The sequence below is a fragment of the Desmodus rotundus genome, chromosome 9 (assembly GCF_022682495.2).
Source record: "Desmodus rotundus isolate HL8 chromosome 9, HLdesRot8A.1, whole genome shotgun sequence".
NCBI lineage: Eukaryota > Metazoa > Chordata > Mammalia > Chiroptera > Phyllostomidae > Desmodus > Desmodus rotundus.
The window spans coordinates 50,043,349-50,061,416 of record NC_071395.1 but is presented as its reverse complement, the minus strand read 5'-3'; the positions used below and the strand labels follow the sequence as shown (position 1 = coordinate 50,061,416).

Genomic DNA, 18,068 nt, shown 5'->3' with positions numbered 1-18,068 from the left:
AGGCTCAATAGAAGCACAGCCATACCTGGGTTCATGCCAGTCCAGGAGCCACAAGAGAGCACAGGATGTGTTACTTTTGAGGGAAGGACCCCCACCCACTGGTCAGAGTGACCCATCTGTGGCCGGTCTCAGTGACAGAATGGACAGCTCCCCCTAGAGGTGCTAGTGGGGGTTCTGTCAGGTGTCTGAGACAGAAAGAGGCTCAGGCACACACACGCGCACTCAGACACACCTGGAGTGGAGGCCCCTGCATCTGGCCCTGCCTGAGACCGGCTTGACCCCCGCCCCTGTTGCCTGGGGGCAGCTGTTCCCCTCAGGAGACCCCTGGAGGTGGTGCCGGTGCAGGTAGGAGTGTGTGCCCAGCAGCTCTGCAGTTCCCCCCAGGTTCCCCCACCCTGGAAAGGGACTGAGGGGTCACTGTGTCTAGTGGGACCAGCACCGCCCCCCTCGCAGCACAGCCACCTGTTTGCACTGAGTTCTCTGGACCCTGGAAATGAGAGTGACAGTGTGACCAGGAGTGGAGGGAAAGGCTCATGTCTGTGGCAGAGACGGATGGGGGACTGGACAGGTGAGAAGGGAGCTGCGTCCTGTTTGCCAGGTCTCCCCGCTCAGAAAGGATGTGGGCCACGGGGCAGTGCCTCTCCTCCCCATTGGTGCTGGCTCCTCAGACCGGCCCTGGCCGTGTTTGTCAGCCAGGGCTTGGGACACTTTGGGGCAACTGGGAACACTTACACAGCTAGTGCTGGCGTTAGGCATCCATCCCTGTCTGTCCCCCGGAGACTAAGCTGGACATTGCTGTGAACCTCATTCCCAAGCAGGTTGTCCAGTCAGGCTATAGAGTAAAACACTAAGTCAAATAAATTAAATTAAACACTTATGATGCCACAGAATAAAAAGTATTGGTAATAATAGTGTATAGCGTGTCTGTGAAGTGCCAGGCCCCAGGTTCTCTCATCCATACTCCTTACCCGATGGAGCAGGCACTATTCCTAGTCAGTCTACAGTTAAGGAGACTGAGGCACAGAGGGGTTATAGTAACGAACAGCTGGTTAAATGGCTTGGCCATGGCCATCCCATAATAAATATCACAGCCAGGACTTGATCCTGACGGCTTAGCCCCAGAGTTCAGATCATTCATCATGATGCAAATGGTCACACAGGTGCTGAGTGGTTCAGGGTCCTGAGCCCAGCCCAGGCCCCGCCATGACTCTGAGCTGCTTCTCTCCTGGAAGTCACGCTCAGTCCCAGTCAATGCTTCCAAGGGGGCTCATGTCAGCCAGGGGGCTTCTATCATGAGAGGAACAGAGAGGACTATCAAGGAGGCTTCCAGTCTCTGTCCAGAGTCCCCCAGTTAGAGGCCCAGGCCCTGCCGCACCCCGCTGCCTTCTCAGGGCAGCGGGAAGCACTTGGCCCCACGACCAGACTGGCCTTGGTCTTCTTCTGAGCCTCTCACACCCCTGAATGGCCAAGACCCAGAAACGCACAGATCTGCTTCAGTGCCTTTGCTCTTGTTTGCGGTTCTTGGCTGACTTTGGACGGAGACTGGAACAGAAGTGGTGGAGGCAGGGGCAGGTGGGGAGGACTCCGTGGCCCATCAGCCCATGTTTAGTGGATAGGAACCAGGCCCTGGCTCGGGCACAGTGCTCATCCATGGTGAATGCGTGGATCCAGTCTTCACCCCACTTGCGGGGAGCAGGGGGCGGGTGTGTGCAGGGGTGAGGTCAGAGTGTGTGTGCACGAATGTGGTGACAGAGCATGGCAGGCACGGAGATCGACGCCACTGGCATTAAGTATGGATGACGGGGGTGTCAGCAATGGGCAAATTAAACCACTGGTCACTGACTGACACATGACCGTAGGCTCCGGTGTACACTGAGATTTGGTCTCTGAATTGGGACTGAGGGAGGCGTGTGGATGACAGAGCCAGACTACAGAATGAAACGAGCCTCAGGAGGGGTTGGCCTTCATGGGTTGGTCACCAGACCAGCATACTTGGTGACTCTGGCGGCTCCATGTCAGGACAGCGTCATTCTGTGAGCCATGAGGGTGTGCCTTGCCCCGGACGATAACCTCTCACCTCTTGGCATTCTCCTTCTCTCCCACCTGGCCCTCCGCAGGTATGCCAGAAGTCGGGCGAGATCTCCCTCCTGAAGCAGCAGCTGAAGGAGTCCCAGATGGAGGTCAACACCAAGGCCAGCGAGATCCTCAGTCTGAAGGCGCAGCTGAAGGACACGCGGGGCAAGCTGGAGGGCATGGAGCTGAAGACGCAGGATCTGGAGAGCGCCCTGCGCACCAAGGGCCTGGAGCTGGAGGTCTGCGAGAACGAGCTGCAGCGTAAGAAGAACGAGTCTGAGCTCCTGCGGGAGAAGGTGAACCTGCTGGAGCAGGAGCTGCTGGAGCTGCGGGCCCAGGCCGCCCTGCAGCACAACTGCGGGCCCCGGGCGCCGGGGTTGGGGGCCGGGCTGGGGCCCGCCTTCACCGAGGACATCCCAGCCCTGCAACGGGAGCTGGAGCGGCTGCGGGCTGAGCTGAGGGAGGAGCGCCAAGGCCACGACCAGATGTCCTCAGGCTTCCAGCACGAGCGGCTGGTTTGGAAGGAGGAAAAGGAGAAGGTGATCCAGTACCAGAAGCAGCTGCAGCAGAGCTACCTAGCCATGTACCAGCGGAACCAGCGCCTGGAGAAGGCCCTGCAGCAGCTGGCCCACAGGGATGGTGCAGGGGAGCCCGTGGAGATTGACCTTGAAGGGGCTGACATCCCTTACGAGGACATCATCGCCACTGAGATCTGAGGGGCTCCGAGAGAGGGAGAGCTGGGACCTGGCACTGGGGGCTCAGGGGTGCTGAGCATGTCTGGGGGGTTCCCCTCACCCTCTCCCCTGCTCAGTCACTGGGTCTCGGGCACAGGCCTGGGACCCTCAATGGGAGGGAGTGGAGGGGAGCCAAGGGACTGCCCCAGGGCCTCCCTACCCCCTCCCATGGTCCACTGCTCACCATTCTGCAGCCCTCCAGACCTCTAGCCTTCCCAAGAGGTGGGCCCGCAGTCCCCAACACTCAGGGACAGCCTCCCTAAACCTTGGCCTGCGTTCAGTACTTAAAGAGGCCCTGCCCCAGGGATGGCAGCGGCAGCAATGGCCGGGAAGGCCAGTGACCACCTCTCCACCCACAGTCTTTCTCCCTTGGATGTCCCGGGATGCCTTGGGAACACAGAGAAGCCGTTTGTGACCAGAATCCCTGTAACCTGAGCAGGTCATAATCTGAGCTCTCCCTCTGGCCATGGAGGTGCAGGGGTGGAGCAGGGTGTGGAGCATGGGCTCAGCACCATCAGCACTGTCCTCACAGGAAGCCACGGGAAGGAGGGAGAGTCTAGCAGCAAGGACCACAGGGGCAGAGGGAGAAGCTCACTGGTCTTGGCCAGACCCTGCTGGGCCTGCTAACCGGGGGTGGGGGCGTGGGGACAGACTCCAGGTTGCTGGTGGCCTTTGACTTCAGTCACCACCCCCCTTAAAGCCATAGACACTGAGGATCTGGGCAGGTGCTGGGAAGGGAAGATTGGAGGCACCTGACACAGGGCGGGTGTGGCTTTCTGGTAGTCCCGAGGAGAGCCTGCAGGTAGCTCTGGTGGGGTTTGGAGGCAGGGCTTCCCCACCTGGTTGAAATTGGCCCGGGGCTACTTTGCTCCAGTTTTCTTCCCAGGAATCAAGCCTTGCTGGATCCAAAATGACCTATATCCATGGAGACAGTTCAGGGCGGTCTGGGCAGCAGTCCCCCTTTTCCCCTTCACATGTCCAGTGCCAAGTTCAGACAAGAGTCCTTCCCCATCAGATGGGGTCCCCAGAGCACCAGCGGCCAGAGCCCAGGAGGGGAGAGCGAGAGGTGCAGGCACTGCCTTATGAACATCCCCAGGGCCACCAGGTAGCCTCCCTCCACCCTGAGCCCCCCAGGAGCCCCGGCTGAAGAAGCCAGAGGCCGCAGCTGCTGGGAGCAGGCCAGCACCTGGGGAGGCTGGGGTTTCTTTGCTGACGGTGTGCAGGGCTGGGGAGGGCAGAAAAGGTAGAGTTGCTCAGTTGCTTGTTTCAGGAAAATTTTTTTCTTCTTCTTTTTCCCTTCTCGACTTCCCAGAAGCAAGCCTTTCCCTTCTAGCAGGCAGCCAGGCTGCTCCCCATTCTATTTTTGACTCTACCGCAGCTGCTGTTCTCAGGACAGCCAGCCCTCCCCGGTTCTTGTGCCTCCTGCCTGCCTGCCGGGAGGGCTCCCCCAGGCAAGGGGCGTGAGAGCAGCAGGACACTTGGCCAGTCCACACCCATCCGGTCTGCATCGCCGACCTCTGACCTCTGGCTATAGGCCCTCTGGGTGCGAATGGGGCTGCTCCTCCTCCTGCCGCTGTCCCTCCGGGACTCACCACTGTTCCCTCCCCAACTCCGGGGTGTAGGCAGGGCCACCTGCTCTGTGGCTGGTTCTGCCTCCCGGTCCCGAGCGTTAAGCTGTGCCCATCCTGCTGCCTTTACACAAGAGGAGCATTCCTGGAATGTGAAGCCACGGCTTAGTCATAAGCTAGGTTTAAACCTGGAATCCATAGGCCAAGAGCCCACTCCCTGCCCGGAGGCCACTACCCGCCAGCGGGCAAAGTGCAGAGCCCCAAGTCCCAGACGTCCATTGCCAGTGCCCTAGCCCTTCCGTCCCTCCATGTCCACCAGCCTGTGCGTGTGTTGTTCAAGTCCTTCCTCTCCGTGAGACTGCCCCAGGCTGGAGACACCCCCACACCCCTCCCGAAAAGCAGTCCCCCGCCCAAGAGGAGGTGGGCTCTGACCATGGTGTGACTGTGCCCTGCACCCCACATCCCTGCCCTCAGCCAACCATGGACGCCGCCCCTGGGCTGCCACCAGCAGTGGCAGCAGAGCGCATCAGTGTCCTGTAACATAGCAACCGCACCACCGGGTGGTTTTTCTTCCCTTCCCTGTGGAGAAACATCCTTATCCTCCTGGACCATGCCAGGCCCAGCCTCTCCAGAAGGAGGCCCTGACCAGCAGAGGCTCAGCAGGGACTGGGGAGGTCGGACAGTGCAGGCCTTCAAACAGGCAGCTTGGCCGAGCAGCGTGAGCTCGCTGCCCTGCGCTCTGAGCACTGCTGGCCTCCGCACTCGCTTGTCAGACCCCACCGCTGTGCTCCCCAAAGAAGGCGTAGCCTGAAGATGCTCCACAATCTGCAAAGACAGAGCAGCATCCAGCACCACCTCTCCAAGGAGGAGACTCTGCCTCTGGGACTGGCAATGGCCAGACTCTCACAGGCGCCCGCTGCAGGTGTCTCCTGTGGCCACCAGTGTCGTTCAGGGCCTCCTGCTGGGCGCACTGCACCCACTGTGGGCGGAGTTCTATGGGAACTGGGGGCCATCTCTCCCTGAGAAGCAACTGCTGAGCCCCTGTGCCTGCCTGGCCTTGTCCCAGTCCAGCCAGGGCTGCCCAGGGGCCTGCCAGGCTGGGCTATTGGAGCAGCAGCTTCAGGAGAGGGCGTTCCCTGCGCGGGTGGACACTCCCCGCACCCGCAGCGTGCTGGGTTCGTGCTGCGTCTGCAGGCAGAGCCGGACCCCCAGCCAAGGCTGCCTTTGGTCAGAATATCCTTTGAAGAGTATCTACACAGTTATTTTTCTCTCGGTCGTTTCTTGTTTGATTTGCTTTGCTTTTGACAGCTTCGTTTTACTTTATTTTTGATGCCCCTTTTGACCATGTAAACTATTTCTGGTGATTTTATGTTTTTATTTATGAATAAAGAATGCCATTTCTCATGCCCTCCATAGCCACTTCTGTCTACCCACACTGCCCTCCTTCCCCAGCTGCAGCTTGGCAGCTTCTGGGAACCTCTCCATCGGGAACGAGAAAGGTGGCGTGCCCCCCCCCACCCCGCCCCGCACCGGGGAAGGAGATAGGACCACCTTGATGAGGTCGGTGTTGGCTGATAGGAAAGCACAGGCCTTGGTGTCAGCTGGACTTCCAGATGGACCCTGCCACTCGCCAGCCCTGAGGCTTTACCTTTCCATGCGCCCAGGGCTGACACTGAGGAGGGGTAAGGAGACCGAGGGACAGGGTCCTCTGCAAAGCAGAGGGTCCTCTCCTAAAGAGAGCCCCTCCCCAGCCACAGCCGCAGGCTTCCTGCACTCATGCCTTGGATGCTCAGCTCACCAGCCAGCCCCTTGGTCTCTTGCACACAGCCTCTTTGGCAGGAGCCCAGAGTGCCCATTGTGGCCACCACCCAGGGCCTCCCAGCTGGGAAGGTGCAGTCGCCACAGTGGCCATCTGTCCAGCCATCCTGTGCCAGCCTACCTTGTTTACCTCGACAAGGGTTACCTACGGCCCTGGCAGCAGACTGTAGGCTCGAAGGGCTGCTACTCAGATGGCAGGTGACAGAAGAGACGTGGAAAGGGGGTAGAAGCGTGTGGCAGCCTAGGGAGCACACAAGGGTAGGTGACAGTGCCCCTGTGGTGGAACTGATCAGGATGTCCAGGGAAGGTGGTGGGCAGGAAGGGCCCCCCAAGGGCGGGACACCAGAGGAGTGGGGAGGGCCCAGGGCCGGTGTTCCCAGCAGCGAAGGTCCCCGCCTGCCCGCCCAGGTGCCTGGAGCACATTGGAGAGACAGCAAAGCCAGGCTGCTGGGGGTCTGCAGCCCCAGGGAGGTCAGGCAGCTGGGAAGCGACCAGGCTGGGACTAGATCCCACATCGGTCAAATGCCAGGGCCCCAGCGTTGGGGCAGAGGGGTCACGTCAGGCTGGGGTAACCCTGCCCATTCTTCCTCCCCGGTCTGCTAGGCTGTTGCAGGGGTGACACCCCTGAAGATGCCTCCCACTGTTCACCCCCTGGGTGGCCCCCACCCCTTGAGTTCAGGCAGACCCTGGGACTCACTCTGACCTTCCACTGTTACACTTTGGGGGGCCCTGATAGGCCTTGTAAGAAGCCCTCCAAGTCCACTAGGAAGACCCCAGGAGACAGAAGGTCCTGCTGTCCCAGCTGGGCACCCACTGAGTACAGCGGAGCAACTGACCAGGATCCAGCCAACCCCCCTGGAATGGAGGTCTGCTCCCTGCTTTCTGACCTCCCCAAATCCTGGCCCCGGAACACATGAAAGGGCCGTGTCTTTAAGCTCTCAGTTCAGGGTGGTTTATTCCGTGGCTTAGCAGTAAACAACACAACACCCTCCAGCAACCCCCTTGCACGCCACCCCAACATCCAAAGGGCGAGGAACGATAGGGAAGCAGGGCCCCTGGAAAGGGACCAGCCAGGGAATGACTGCCCCCAATGCAGGAGGGGTAGCCAGGCAGGCAGCAAGGGCTTTCCCCATCCCCCTCCCTCTGGAGTGCTGTCGGAGATACAAGCTTTCCGTGATCCCCCAAACCTGCTTCTTATTTTAGGGTAGGGGAGAACAAAAGGGAGATGTGAGAGACAGAGAGGGGGAAAGAGAGAGGGAGAGAACAAGCAGCTGGAGCCTCGGAGTGGCCACACGGGCCACAGGCAGGCTGGTGCGAAGGAGGCCGTGGGCCGCGGTCCCCAGGCAGCAGGTGCCCTCTGAGCCGTGTGAGGAAAGTCATGCTGTCCCCAGCTTCTCCCCGGCCCGTGCATCATGGGTGAAGCATCCAGCATTGCGTTTCGCTCCCTCCTGTGTGTGCACACGTGCTCACTCAGCAGATACGCGTTGAGCTCCGACTGGAGGCCGCTCCGCTCTGCACACCCGAGATCCAGAGGCGAACAAAACAGCCAAGCCCTTCCTCCTACAGACCTCGCGCTGCGGAAACAACCAGTAAAGCGGACGACCCTCCATCCGATGGGTGCTGCCGTCAGCCTGTGCACAGGTGGTGCTGTATCTGCAGGGTGAGGCCGGGAGACATGAGCACAGGGCAGGGAGGCTGGAGGACCAAAATGCGCCCCTATTCCAACGTTTTGGGAGACTGTGCTAGACGCTGTCCTTTCCTAACTTGGACCTTCCCCCCAACCCACCCCCAAGTTCTCTGCCCTGGAGATCTCACCTTCCCCAGGGCCTCAGCAGACACTTCCTAAGGGGGCCGCACAGCCTTTGCACCTCTCAGCACCTCTCAGCACCTCACCCGGACTCCGTCCTCTCCTGCAAACCCAGCTCCGCCCACCATTCCCAGTGAAGACCACTGACAAGCCTGAGGCGTTAAACATGGCTCTTCCCCATGTGAAAATTAAAAACAAAATTTTGCAAAATGGCATAATCCTTGTACAGATGCTAAAGATAAAGTAGCATCTCTCCGTGTCACTTGACTAAGAAACGTTCCATTGATTTATTCACCTGTACACATTTTTTACTGTCTGTTTGCCTGCACAGGAGGGGTCTGCTTTGCTGGGGCCTCAGGGAACATGTGTTCAGCTCACTATATAATCTGAATCGCTCCCCAGGATCGCTTTATTCCACCAGTCTTGTCTGGCCGGGGGAACCCTGCCTTTCCCACGGACACACGAGAGTCAGGTTTATCCCCCATGCTGCTCCCACAATGCCCTCCTCTGCTTGGGCCCTTCAGGGGCTCCCCACTGACCTCAGAATAAAGTTCAACGCCCTCAGCTGGCTCCACTCTATGGTGCCAACGCCTACCTTGGCAAACCTGAATCTAACTGCCAATCACAGTAGAGTCACTGAAACATCACATCTGCCATCAATCTAAGGTCAACAAACACCGAGACACCGCCAGGCATGATCTCGGTTAGAAAGCCCAGCTCCACCACCCAGTCCTGGGCTCCACCCTCAGGCCTGCGGGGTGGGGCGGGAAGGGAGGGGCCAAGGCAGGGGCCCAGTGCCCACGGGCAGAATCAGAGCTGCCGCCCTGGTGACCTTGGCTAAGTCCTTAGCCCTGTGCTTCAGAGGGTTGTTTCGACAATTAAATGAGGTAATGCCCAGCGAAACAAGCTAGTGTTGCTGTTATTATTACTACTCTCCTAATTCGTGAGCCAGGATTATTGTCGTCTGCTCGTAAAATGTCCCTGCTTCAATCTGCAAGGAGCAACAGTGGCGCCCAGCTCCAGCAGCCACGGCAGCCCCCGCCCTCCGGAACAGCTGACTTTATTCTGGTCAGCTGTCGCCCCCACCCTGCTTCCCCACACTCAACTCCAGAAGGCTGGCTTGTAGGGACAGCCCCTTGGGGAGAGGCCGCAGCTGGGGGAAGAAAGGAACAAAGAGGAATTTGCTAGGGGGTGTGGTGGAACAGGCCTGGGCCTGAGCCAGCCTGCGACACTGACCAGAAGCCCCGCCAAAGGGAGCAGTGAGCCTCCTGTTCGCCACCCCGAGGGCCGCCTCTCCCCTCCCACGGCTCCTCCCCCACTCAGCCCTGCCTCTCAGCGCTAGCCTGAGCTCGCACACAGGCACACGCCCATGCACACACGCAAGAGCGCACACACACACAGACGCCCACCTCCCTTCCCCCTCCTGCTCCCCTGCCCCCACTGCCTCAATCAGAGCTAATTGAGCAGTAAGCTCCAGACAGCGTTTATCATCAGTGACAGGTGAGACAAACGAAATCCCTACACCAAAAGTAACAGGACGATTTGCCTGCTGTGATCCATCACTGGTGGCACCTTCTTGGACTGCAGGGCCGGGAGGCCCCGTGCATGTAGCTCGTGGGTTCAAAGTCAAGACTCCCTTTTCTCGAGTGGTTTTTCCAGGCAGGAAGACAAGGGCACAGCAGAGCAGGCCAGGAGGCGCAGGGTGCTGCCCACACCCAGAAGAAGGAGGTTAACGTGTACCAGGCGGGGGCCGGATGACACCTCAAGCCCACACCCACATCTACCCCTTTCAGGGCCCTGCGCCTCACACGGAAAGAAGTTGGGCCAGGGAGCCCCGGCCCCCAGGGCATGAGGCCTGGTTGTGGCCCCGGAACTGACACCAGACTGCCTCTTCCTTCCACCCTGACTCCAGCCCTAAAGGTTGTACCCAAGCTGCCCACCCCACCCCCACACCCCGCCCACAGACGAAGAGAGGCCCACAGACAACGCTGCCCCTCTCACTGCAGTGGCCTGAGATGCCTCCGCTGGAAAGACAGGTCTTCGGGCTGAGCTTTCACAAGTATGAACATCCCGGGGAGCTGGCCCCGAATAAGAGAATGGGATTCTGAAGCATTTCCCAAACTAGAGAAAAATGGGATCATGTGGGGTGGCTGGGCTCCAAGCCGGGGAGCCAGGCATGGGCACGGCAAGGGGGCAGCAGTAAGTAGATGGAAGGTCAGCCAATCCAAGGTTACCTTGTTTCCTCCCCCTGCCCCTCAGAGTGGCCCAAGCTCTCTAGGGCCCCCCAGCCTCCAGCCCCTGAAGACGCCAGTCTGAGCAGCTCAGAGCTTGGGCTACACTGTCCCCAGCTTTGGCCACTGTCAGGCTGGAGGGACAGGGCCACTCACTCGGGCCTCAGGACCATCATCAAGGCCATTCTGTGTAGCGGACCAGGCCCACCAGCGAAGGAAGTGCAGAGGCAGCTGGGCACCTCTGCCTGCCCTCCAGCCCCACCAGCCTTCTGCCCAGCTTCCTGCGCCGGTCCCTGTGCAAGCAAATGCTTTCCAGGGAAATTCTGGCCCCGGCTCCCATCCAGCTGGGCCTCAAAGGCTATACTTAGAAAGTGGGAGGGCCCTTGCTGGTGTGGCTCAGTGGATTGAGTGCAGGCCTTCGAACCACCGGTTCGATTCCCAGTCAGGGCACATGTCCGGGTTGCAGGCCAGGTCCCCGGTAGGGGTGCCTAAGAGGCAACCACACATTGATGTTTATCTCCCTCTTTCTCCCCCTTCCTTTCTGTAAAAATAAATAAATAAAATCTTTTTTAAAAAGAAAAATAAAAGAAAGCAGGAGGGGCTACAACAGTGCCCATGCCAGCTCTGGTCCAGAGCTGGCATCACAGAAAGGCACAGCCACCGGAAAACCAAAGGGCTCCCAGCCCAGGGCCCTGCCTTCCCAGTGGGTTACCAGCTCCCTTCTGAGAAAAGCAACCAATTCTCAGTCAAGTTCACACTGCCACCTTGAAATACCTCATGCAGCAGAGTGTTTTCCTACTTATGATTCCCAAAGGGCACACCTGTGTGGAAAAGATAAATGCCTATCAAGCTACTTTTCTTTTCTTACACACACCACTCACACGCACGGGGTAAACCAGCAGAAAAGACAACGCTCCTTTTCTCTAGTTTCCACACATCTCCAAGTTGATGTTGAAAATTATGGCTGCTCCTCTGCCCACGCCTCGACCCCAGGAGCTGGAGCCAAGTGGGGAGCCCAGGCCCCATGCCCAGGCCTGGACTATGCATGGCCCCTGAGCCCTGGGGGTCACCAGGCCTTCTGAGCCTGAACACCTGACTATGAACCGCCCCCCACCCCTCGCCCCCGGTGCCGCTCCACCGGCCTGTGTGGACTCAGACTCTGGAGTCTTGGAGCCGGGACTGCTGGTGCCTAGGGACTCAGGCTTGGCTCTCAGCAGACCCCAGGATTCCCAGGTTGTCAGCTCCTCAGACACCAGGCCCCCAGGTCTTATCCTGCGGCCCCAGTCCACAGCACCACTGGGCCCTGAGCTTCTCCTACCACCTGGAAGGCTCGCAGCCCTGCCCTGGGCTGCGCCAGGGAAACCAGATCCTGGTGAAAAGCTGGTGTCTTGACCCCGGCCAGAGCATAGAGCCTCATCCAGAAGGTCCCCAGAGGCTTTACTCAGACCCTGGCCAGAAAAAAAGAAAGAAAATTAGGTCTTGCAAGGTGTGCGAGTGTGTGAGTGTGTGTGGTGGGTGTGAGTATGTGTGGTGGGCGTGAGTGTGTGACTACATGGGAAGGGGCTGGAGGGCACATCCAAATGGGAAAGGGCACTCCATCTCATCCATTTCATCCCTACCCCCACCTGAGGGCAGGTCAGCCTCCAGAAGGTGCCTCCCACGCTAGGGAAGTCCCCCAGGAGGCTGGATCTAGGGCGAACCCAGGCGGCCTCTTGGGGGTGCGGGCAGCTGTCCTGGCCTCCCCTCAGGGTCAGGAAGCAGCAGAACCTCGGGGCGGGAAGACCTGGGGGTGATGGTTCAGCCGATCCTCACACAGCAGGGTGGGGGTACTGGGCCCCTACACACCCCTCCCTGTCCCCACACCCAGCCACTGCCTGTGGCCCCCTGGGAAGAGGTGTGGCTGTGGGCTCAGGGGCTCTTGGAGCTGAGGGCAAGTCTCAGGGGGGCTCAGCCAGCTGGGAGCTGCAGCCACTACAGGGTATGAGTCTCCTCCTGGAGGGGGGTGCGGTATGAGTCTCTCTTGTCCACACTCCCCTCTGTACCCTGACTGTTGCCCGCCCCCACCTCTGAACCCTGCACCGCAAACTAAAGCCGTATGGATGGGCGCCTCCATCCTAGCTCTCACCACCCCACCTCCAAGTCCCCACGGGATGGCATCAAGGTCAAACCAAGAGTCCTGGACAAAGCTGAAGCATGACTGACACGCACCACGCCCTCTTCCTGTCCCCAAAGACAATTGTGTGGACACTCAGGAGCACACACTGCCAAGATCCAAGCTTGTTACGAACTTGGACCAGTTACAGAGAAGGGACGTTTGTCGAGTATCTCCTGCAGCCCCATGGCGAGACTTCAGGCACGTGCAAGATAGCTGGTGCCACCAGAATGGGGCTGGCAAGGAAAGGGGCCCGGGGTGCTGCGCTCGGTTGTCCTGTGAGTCTCCCAAGAGCCAGCCCACCAGTTCAGCTGTCAGTAACCTCTGAGCAGTGGCCCCAGGACGCCCTTGGCCACAGTGGGAGCTCAGTCCTCAGCTCTTCCCCTCGGCTGCTGGGGGGCCATCTCAGGTAGTAAGTGGAAAAGGAAGGGGCCGTCCCCAGGCTCCTAAACCCTACAGAAAACAGGCTGGAGACCAAGGTCTGCATGGGGAGGCAGCAGGTCTGGGGAGGGCTGAGGGCTGGTTGGACCCTAAGGAGGCAGGAGGCTGGGGTGGGGCTGGTGTGGGGAGGGGCCCCCTGCTTCGTGTCCCAGGCAGGACCCTCGCAGTAACTAGCCCTCCTTCCTCTCAGAGGCTCCATCCTCAGAGAAAGCCCGTTGGCTACGTGGCTCCGGCTCCGGTCTCGGTCCCACAGGAGTCGTGGCTCTCCTGCGCTGTGACAGGAGACAATTCCCGCTTCACAGGCTCCCCGAAGACCAGGACACGGCCAAGGGCCACCTCACGGCGGACAGCGCAAAGCCTCACCTACAAGGCCAGCAGCGGGGACAGAAGGGATGCAGTGCTTGTGCTCTGGGCCGGGCTGGGCCTCGGTGCCCACCGCCTCTCTGGAGGGCCGACGGCGCCCGGCAGCTCAGGCTGGAGAGCAGTTGAGACACCCTTCCTTCGTGGTTTCCTCCTGACCACAAGCTCCTTAGGGGTGCTCAATCCTCTCACATCCCCACCAGCACCCAGCAGCCAGCACCCAGCACAGGAGGCACCCAAACTCGGTCTGCTTGTGGTGAACAGGGTGGGAGGGGCGGGGCAAGGGCTGAGCCCCAGCTGGGCTCGGGACACACAGGAGTAATTAGGGGGCAGCCTGCGCAAACTGGGAGCTGGGAGGGCTGGGTGGAGGAGGGTGCTCTGGCTTCTTGTCCAGGCTTCTTTCCATCTCATTAGGGGGACAGGGCCCCGGTCACACCTGACTACACGGCTGGTCTCCCAGCCCCCGGCCACTGCACCGCCCAGTGTGGAGCTGGTCCTTGTGGGAACCGCAGAGGCCCCACATTAGCTCCCCGCCCCGGGGAGGTCGGGGAGCTTGGGGAGCTTGCAGGCTGTCTCCTCTCCAGTTAAATAGTGTGACACCACCTACCCTTCAGGGGCCTGTCAGTGTCCTCAGGTTGCCTAACAACTACCACAGACGGGGTGACCCGAAACAACCGAAACGTATTGCCTCACATTCTGGAAGCCAGAAATCAAGGTGGGACAGGCCACTCTCCCTCCGAAGCTCCTGGGGAGGGTCCTTTTGTGTCTCTCCCTCCCAGTGGCCTCAGGCGTGTCCTGGCTTGGCTGCAGCAGCATCCTCCCAACCTCCGCTGCAGCTTCCCCTGCCTCTTTGTCTCTCTCCTCTTCTTGTAAGGACGCTAGTCACGCTGGATTAGGGACCAACTCACTTTAACTAATTACATCTGCAAGGATCCCATTTCCAAACAAGGATCCGTCCTGAGGTCCTGGGGGTTTGGACACCAACCGAGCTCAGAGGCCTGAGAGGAACAGGCACCACGATGAAGGGAGGGCCCCAGTGCCTAGCACTGGCCTGTGGGGGCAGAGCTGTCAGACAGGGCAGGACCCAGGCAGGCTGTACCTCCTGGGCTTGGTTGAAGCCGAGCTCCTGTTAAGAAGCTGCTGGGCCAGGATGGGTAACTCACTCAAGGCAACTTGAATTTCCTCAGAACAGACCCAGGTCCCAAGAGTGGGGAGCTGGGGCCGACCCCTTTGAAGTGCTAATGCAGGCCCCTCGGGCAGCCCTCCCAGGATGATCTGGCCTGACATCTGCGCTGCCACCCGGAAGTGCACCCGCCAGCTGCTCCCGATCTCCGGGCCACCGGCTGCAGTCAGGTGGCTGGAGGATCAGGCCCCAGGCGGCCCAAAATCACCACTTAGCGGAGGGGGATTAGGGGAACGAGTGTTCAGTGTGCTGGCGGCAGCTGCGCCTGCCTCCCCATTTGCTGGGATACCTGCTGTCCCCGCCAGGCTGTGTGATATGAGGGGGAGGGAGGCAGGGCACAGGGGCCCTTTGTTTAACAGGCAGCCCTGGGGGCCTCAGGGCTCTGTCACAAGAAGGGCTGTGATAAGAATCACTGAGTGAATTTGGGGATGAGGAGGGACAGAGGTCCTCTGTGGTAGAAGAGGTCCCAGCTGGCTGCTCCAGGGACACTCTTTGGCTTCACCTCAAACCCAGGGCCAAAGCCAGCACCCAGACAAGGGGTGTTCTGCTCCGAAAGCCACTGGGCTTGCGAATCAGAGCGAGTGACGTGGAGGCTGCTGCCAGTCCTGAGCCTCTGGGGGCTAACTTTGGTCCAGTCAGCTAGCGGGAGCCTCAGCTTCCTTATGTGAAAAATAGGAACCATAATGCTCACCCATCAGTCACTGGGAACAACGTGAGAAAGGGAAGGGAAAGCGCCCATCAGTAACACTGGCAGGTCTAACCCCCCACACCAACCCCCGAAGGCGGCTGGGTGAGGGGGAGGAGGCTGGGTGAAGGGGAGGAAGGCTGCTCGGTGAGGGGGAGGAAAGCACGGGCCCTGTAAGATCCTCAGTGCAGAACTGAGACGGTTCCTTTCTTCTTCCTCCCTCTGCCCTGTGTGTCTGCTCCTTCTCGGCCCTGGGCACTGTACCATTTCCCAGGGTCACTTGCACATTTCAGGGCCCTGTCTGGAATCTGTCTGGGCCGAGGTTGAGGGACCTCGGTCCTCAAATATCTCCCAGCTTCAGGGTAGACTCCCCAACACTGGGATTGGCAGTCAGCGAGCAGGGGCAGCGGTGACGGCTGGGCTTGGGCCCTAGGGCCCCTCTCTTGCGCTTGCTCAGCTGCAGGCTGGGAATTTGGCCGGGGCTGCCTTCCCCCTTCCCAGAGCCTCTCCTTCTGGGCAGGGTGCCCTTTCTTAGTGGGGACAGGGCTATGCCACCAAGACTGTGGAGCCTGAGGGCAACACCTACCTGCCTGTGCCTTCCCGGGCCCCTCAGGGCCCTTAGTCCTTCCTGACCACGGCAGACTTGGGAGGGAAGGTGTGGGAGTTGGGTCTGCGTGAGTGTTCTGTGGCTGCAGTGACAACGCACGCAGCAAGGCACCGCTGACTGTGTGCCTTGAACAACAGCAGTGTGTTCCCTCACGATTCCGGAGGTCCAGAAATGGAGGTCCAAGTCATGTCCTAAATCCCGGAGTGGGCAGGGTTGGTTCCTTCTGAGGGGAGTGGGGGAGACCCTGTCCCTGCCTCTCTCCTGGCGCCCAGTGCCCTGCAGGTCACCTCTGGCCTTCCTTGGCCACCAGCTGTGCTGCTCCCTGCGCTGCCCTCACACGGCAGTCCTCTGCGGGGGCAGCGGTCACACTGCACTGGGCCTACTCCAGCCGGCCTCCTCTAACTCAACCAACCCTGTCTGTAACAACCCTATTTCCAAACAAGGTCCCTTCTGAGGCATTGGGGGCTAGGGCTTTGGGATAGGAATTTGGGGAACATCGTTTGTCCCATAACAGGACTTGAGGGCAGAATAAGATTTTAAACAGAAAAGGAGCAAACCCCCCCCCTCCACTGTAGGACGCCAAGATAGTGTCGCATATTCAGGTAAAGGCAAAGGAAGCAGTGCGCCGGGCCCCAGGACTGGAGGTGGGGAGGAGGCTGCTGTCTCAGAATAACCCCGGTGGCACTCCTGTCTGCCTGCCACCTGGGGAGACGGGCAAGGCCACCTCAGTCCAGGAACCCCTGAGAGTTTGCCTGTGGGTGACTTAAGGGCACAGGGAGAGAGAGGTGGCTCCCCACGTGGCTGGGCTCTGCCCCTAGGGAAGCCGCCCAGGTAAAGCCCTGGTTGGGGCTTCTGTTCCACGTGACTGTTAACCTGCATTCCTCCACTTCATGGGTCACACAGGTAACCAGTTGTGGCTTCACCAGAGCGTTGTTTCAGTAGTTAAATCAAGTGCTTTTGTGTTCCTGCCTCAGCCCGGCATGTAGCTGGCCTCTGACAACACAGAGGCGCCTTTGGGTGTAGACGCACTGGGACTACAGTGAGAACCAGGCGTGGAAGGAGGGCCGGCTGGGGAACAGAGGTCCTCGGAGAACTCCCACTCGGGCTTCTGATGGGGCTGCAGGCGTGGGGCCTCTGGCTCTCACAAGAAGACTGAAGTGCCGCCCGGCTCTGCAGAGCACCCTCTTTTCCTCTGCAGTCCACTGACACCTAGTGGGGGGCAGTGGAAACGCAGTGAGAATCACCAGGTCTTTATGCTGATATCCGTAGGGTTTAATCTGTAACAGGATTAAAAGCATGGTCACCTGCAGACGGACACACAGACGGCCCTGCCAACAGCACACGACTGGCTGCTGAATGACCAAAAGGGATCCCCAACTGAGGAGGTGCTCGGGCCATGGCGTGTGGTGGTTTTGGGGCTGGGGGGCCTCTCCTCGCTGGGGCCGGGAGCTGCCTCCGAAGAGTCAGTCCTTTCCCTGTCCCCACCTCCCACCCCTGCCCCGGCCCCCATGACCCTCCCCGCCCACACCCTGCAGCCAGCAACAGAAGCCCCCACAACCTGCTGCCCAGGGTAACCACAGCCGGCTGTCTGAGGCAGCTAGTTTGTGAAGTGCGGAGAAGGGGGTGGGAGGGGCAGAGAGATCAGCTGGAGAAGGTCACATCTGGCCCTGTCCTGAAATCCGTGAACCAGTGCGTGTCCCTGGCAGTTCCCAGGTGTGGTCGGTCACCTGCTGGGCATTAGGCCCAGGCCCTCTTTTCAACAGCGTGGGTGGTGCTGGAGGGCGTAGGTGAATTCGGTTACCCGGGGAAAGACAAATGCTGTGAGACTGACGCATGTGTGGGCTCGAGAGACACCAAACCCACAGGACAGATCAGACCGGCCGCCGCCAGAGGTGGGGGTGGGGGAGAGAATGGGCAAAGGGGCCTCTGAGGCACAATCGTCCCCGCACACGGGAATTAGGTCCTGGGGATGTGGTGGGCAGCACGGTGACCATAGTTAACAGCCTCGTGGTGCACATTTGAAAGTTGCCAAGAGAGTAGATCTTAAAAGTTCTCATCACAAGAAAAAAATTGTAACGTGAGGTGATGAATGTTAACTAATCTTATTGTGGCAATCATTTTGTATTAATAACATAGACATCTATCAAATCATCACGTTGTACCCTTTAAACTTATGCAATGTTCGATGTCAGTTATATCTCAGTAAACCTGGGGGGAAAGACCCAAGCCCTGTCCCTCCTTCCTGCGAGGCACCGAGTTTGGAAGCAATCCGGCTCTCAAAAGGCGAGTTCCTCACACAGCAGTGGTGAGCAAATGGGGGCAGTGGTGGCCGGGCTTGGGCCCTAAGGCCCCTCTCTTGGGCTTGCTCCGCTGCAGCCTGGGAGCGAGGCCCAGCCTGACTTCTCCCTT

The 18,068-nt window shown here is 59.7% G+C and overlaps 1 protein-coding gene across 1 annotated transcript in view; it reads left to right on the top strand.

The window, feature by feature from the left end:
• Nucleotides 1-5,772, top strand: part of LZTS1 (leucine zipper tumor suppressor 1) — a 51,450-nt gene extending 45,678 nt beyond the window's left edge. Inside the window, exon 4 of the mRNA XM_053911948.1 lies at nucleotides 2,118-5,772. Coding sequence (XP_053767923.1) covers nucleotides 2,118-2,789 — 672 coding nt within the window. The 3' untranslated portion in view covers nucleotides 2,790-5,772. The remainder of the gene's footprint in view (nucleotides 1-2,117) is intronic.
• Nucleotides 5,773-18,068: the final 12,296 nt, after the last annotated feature.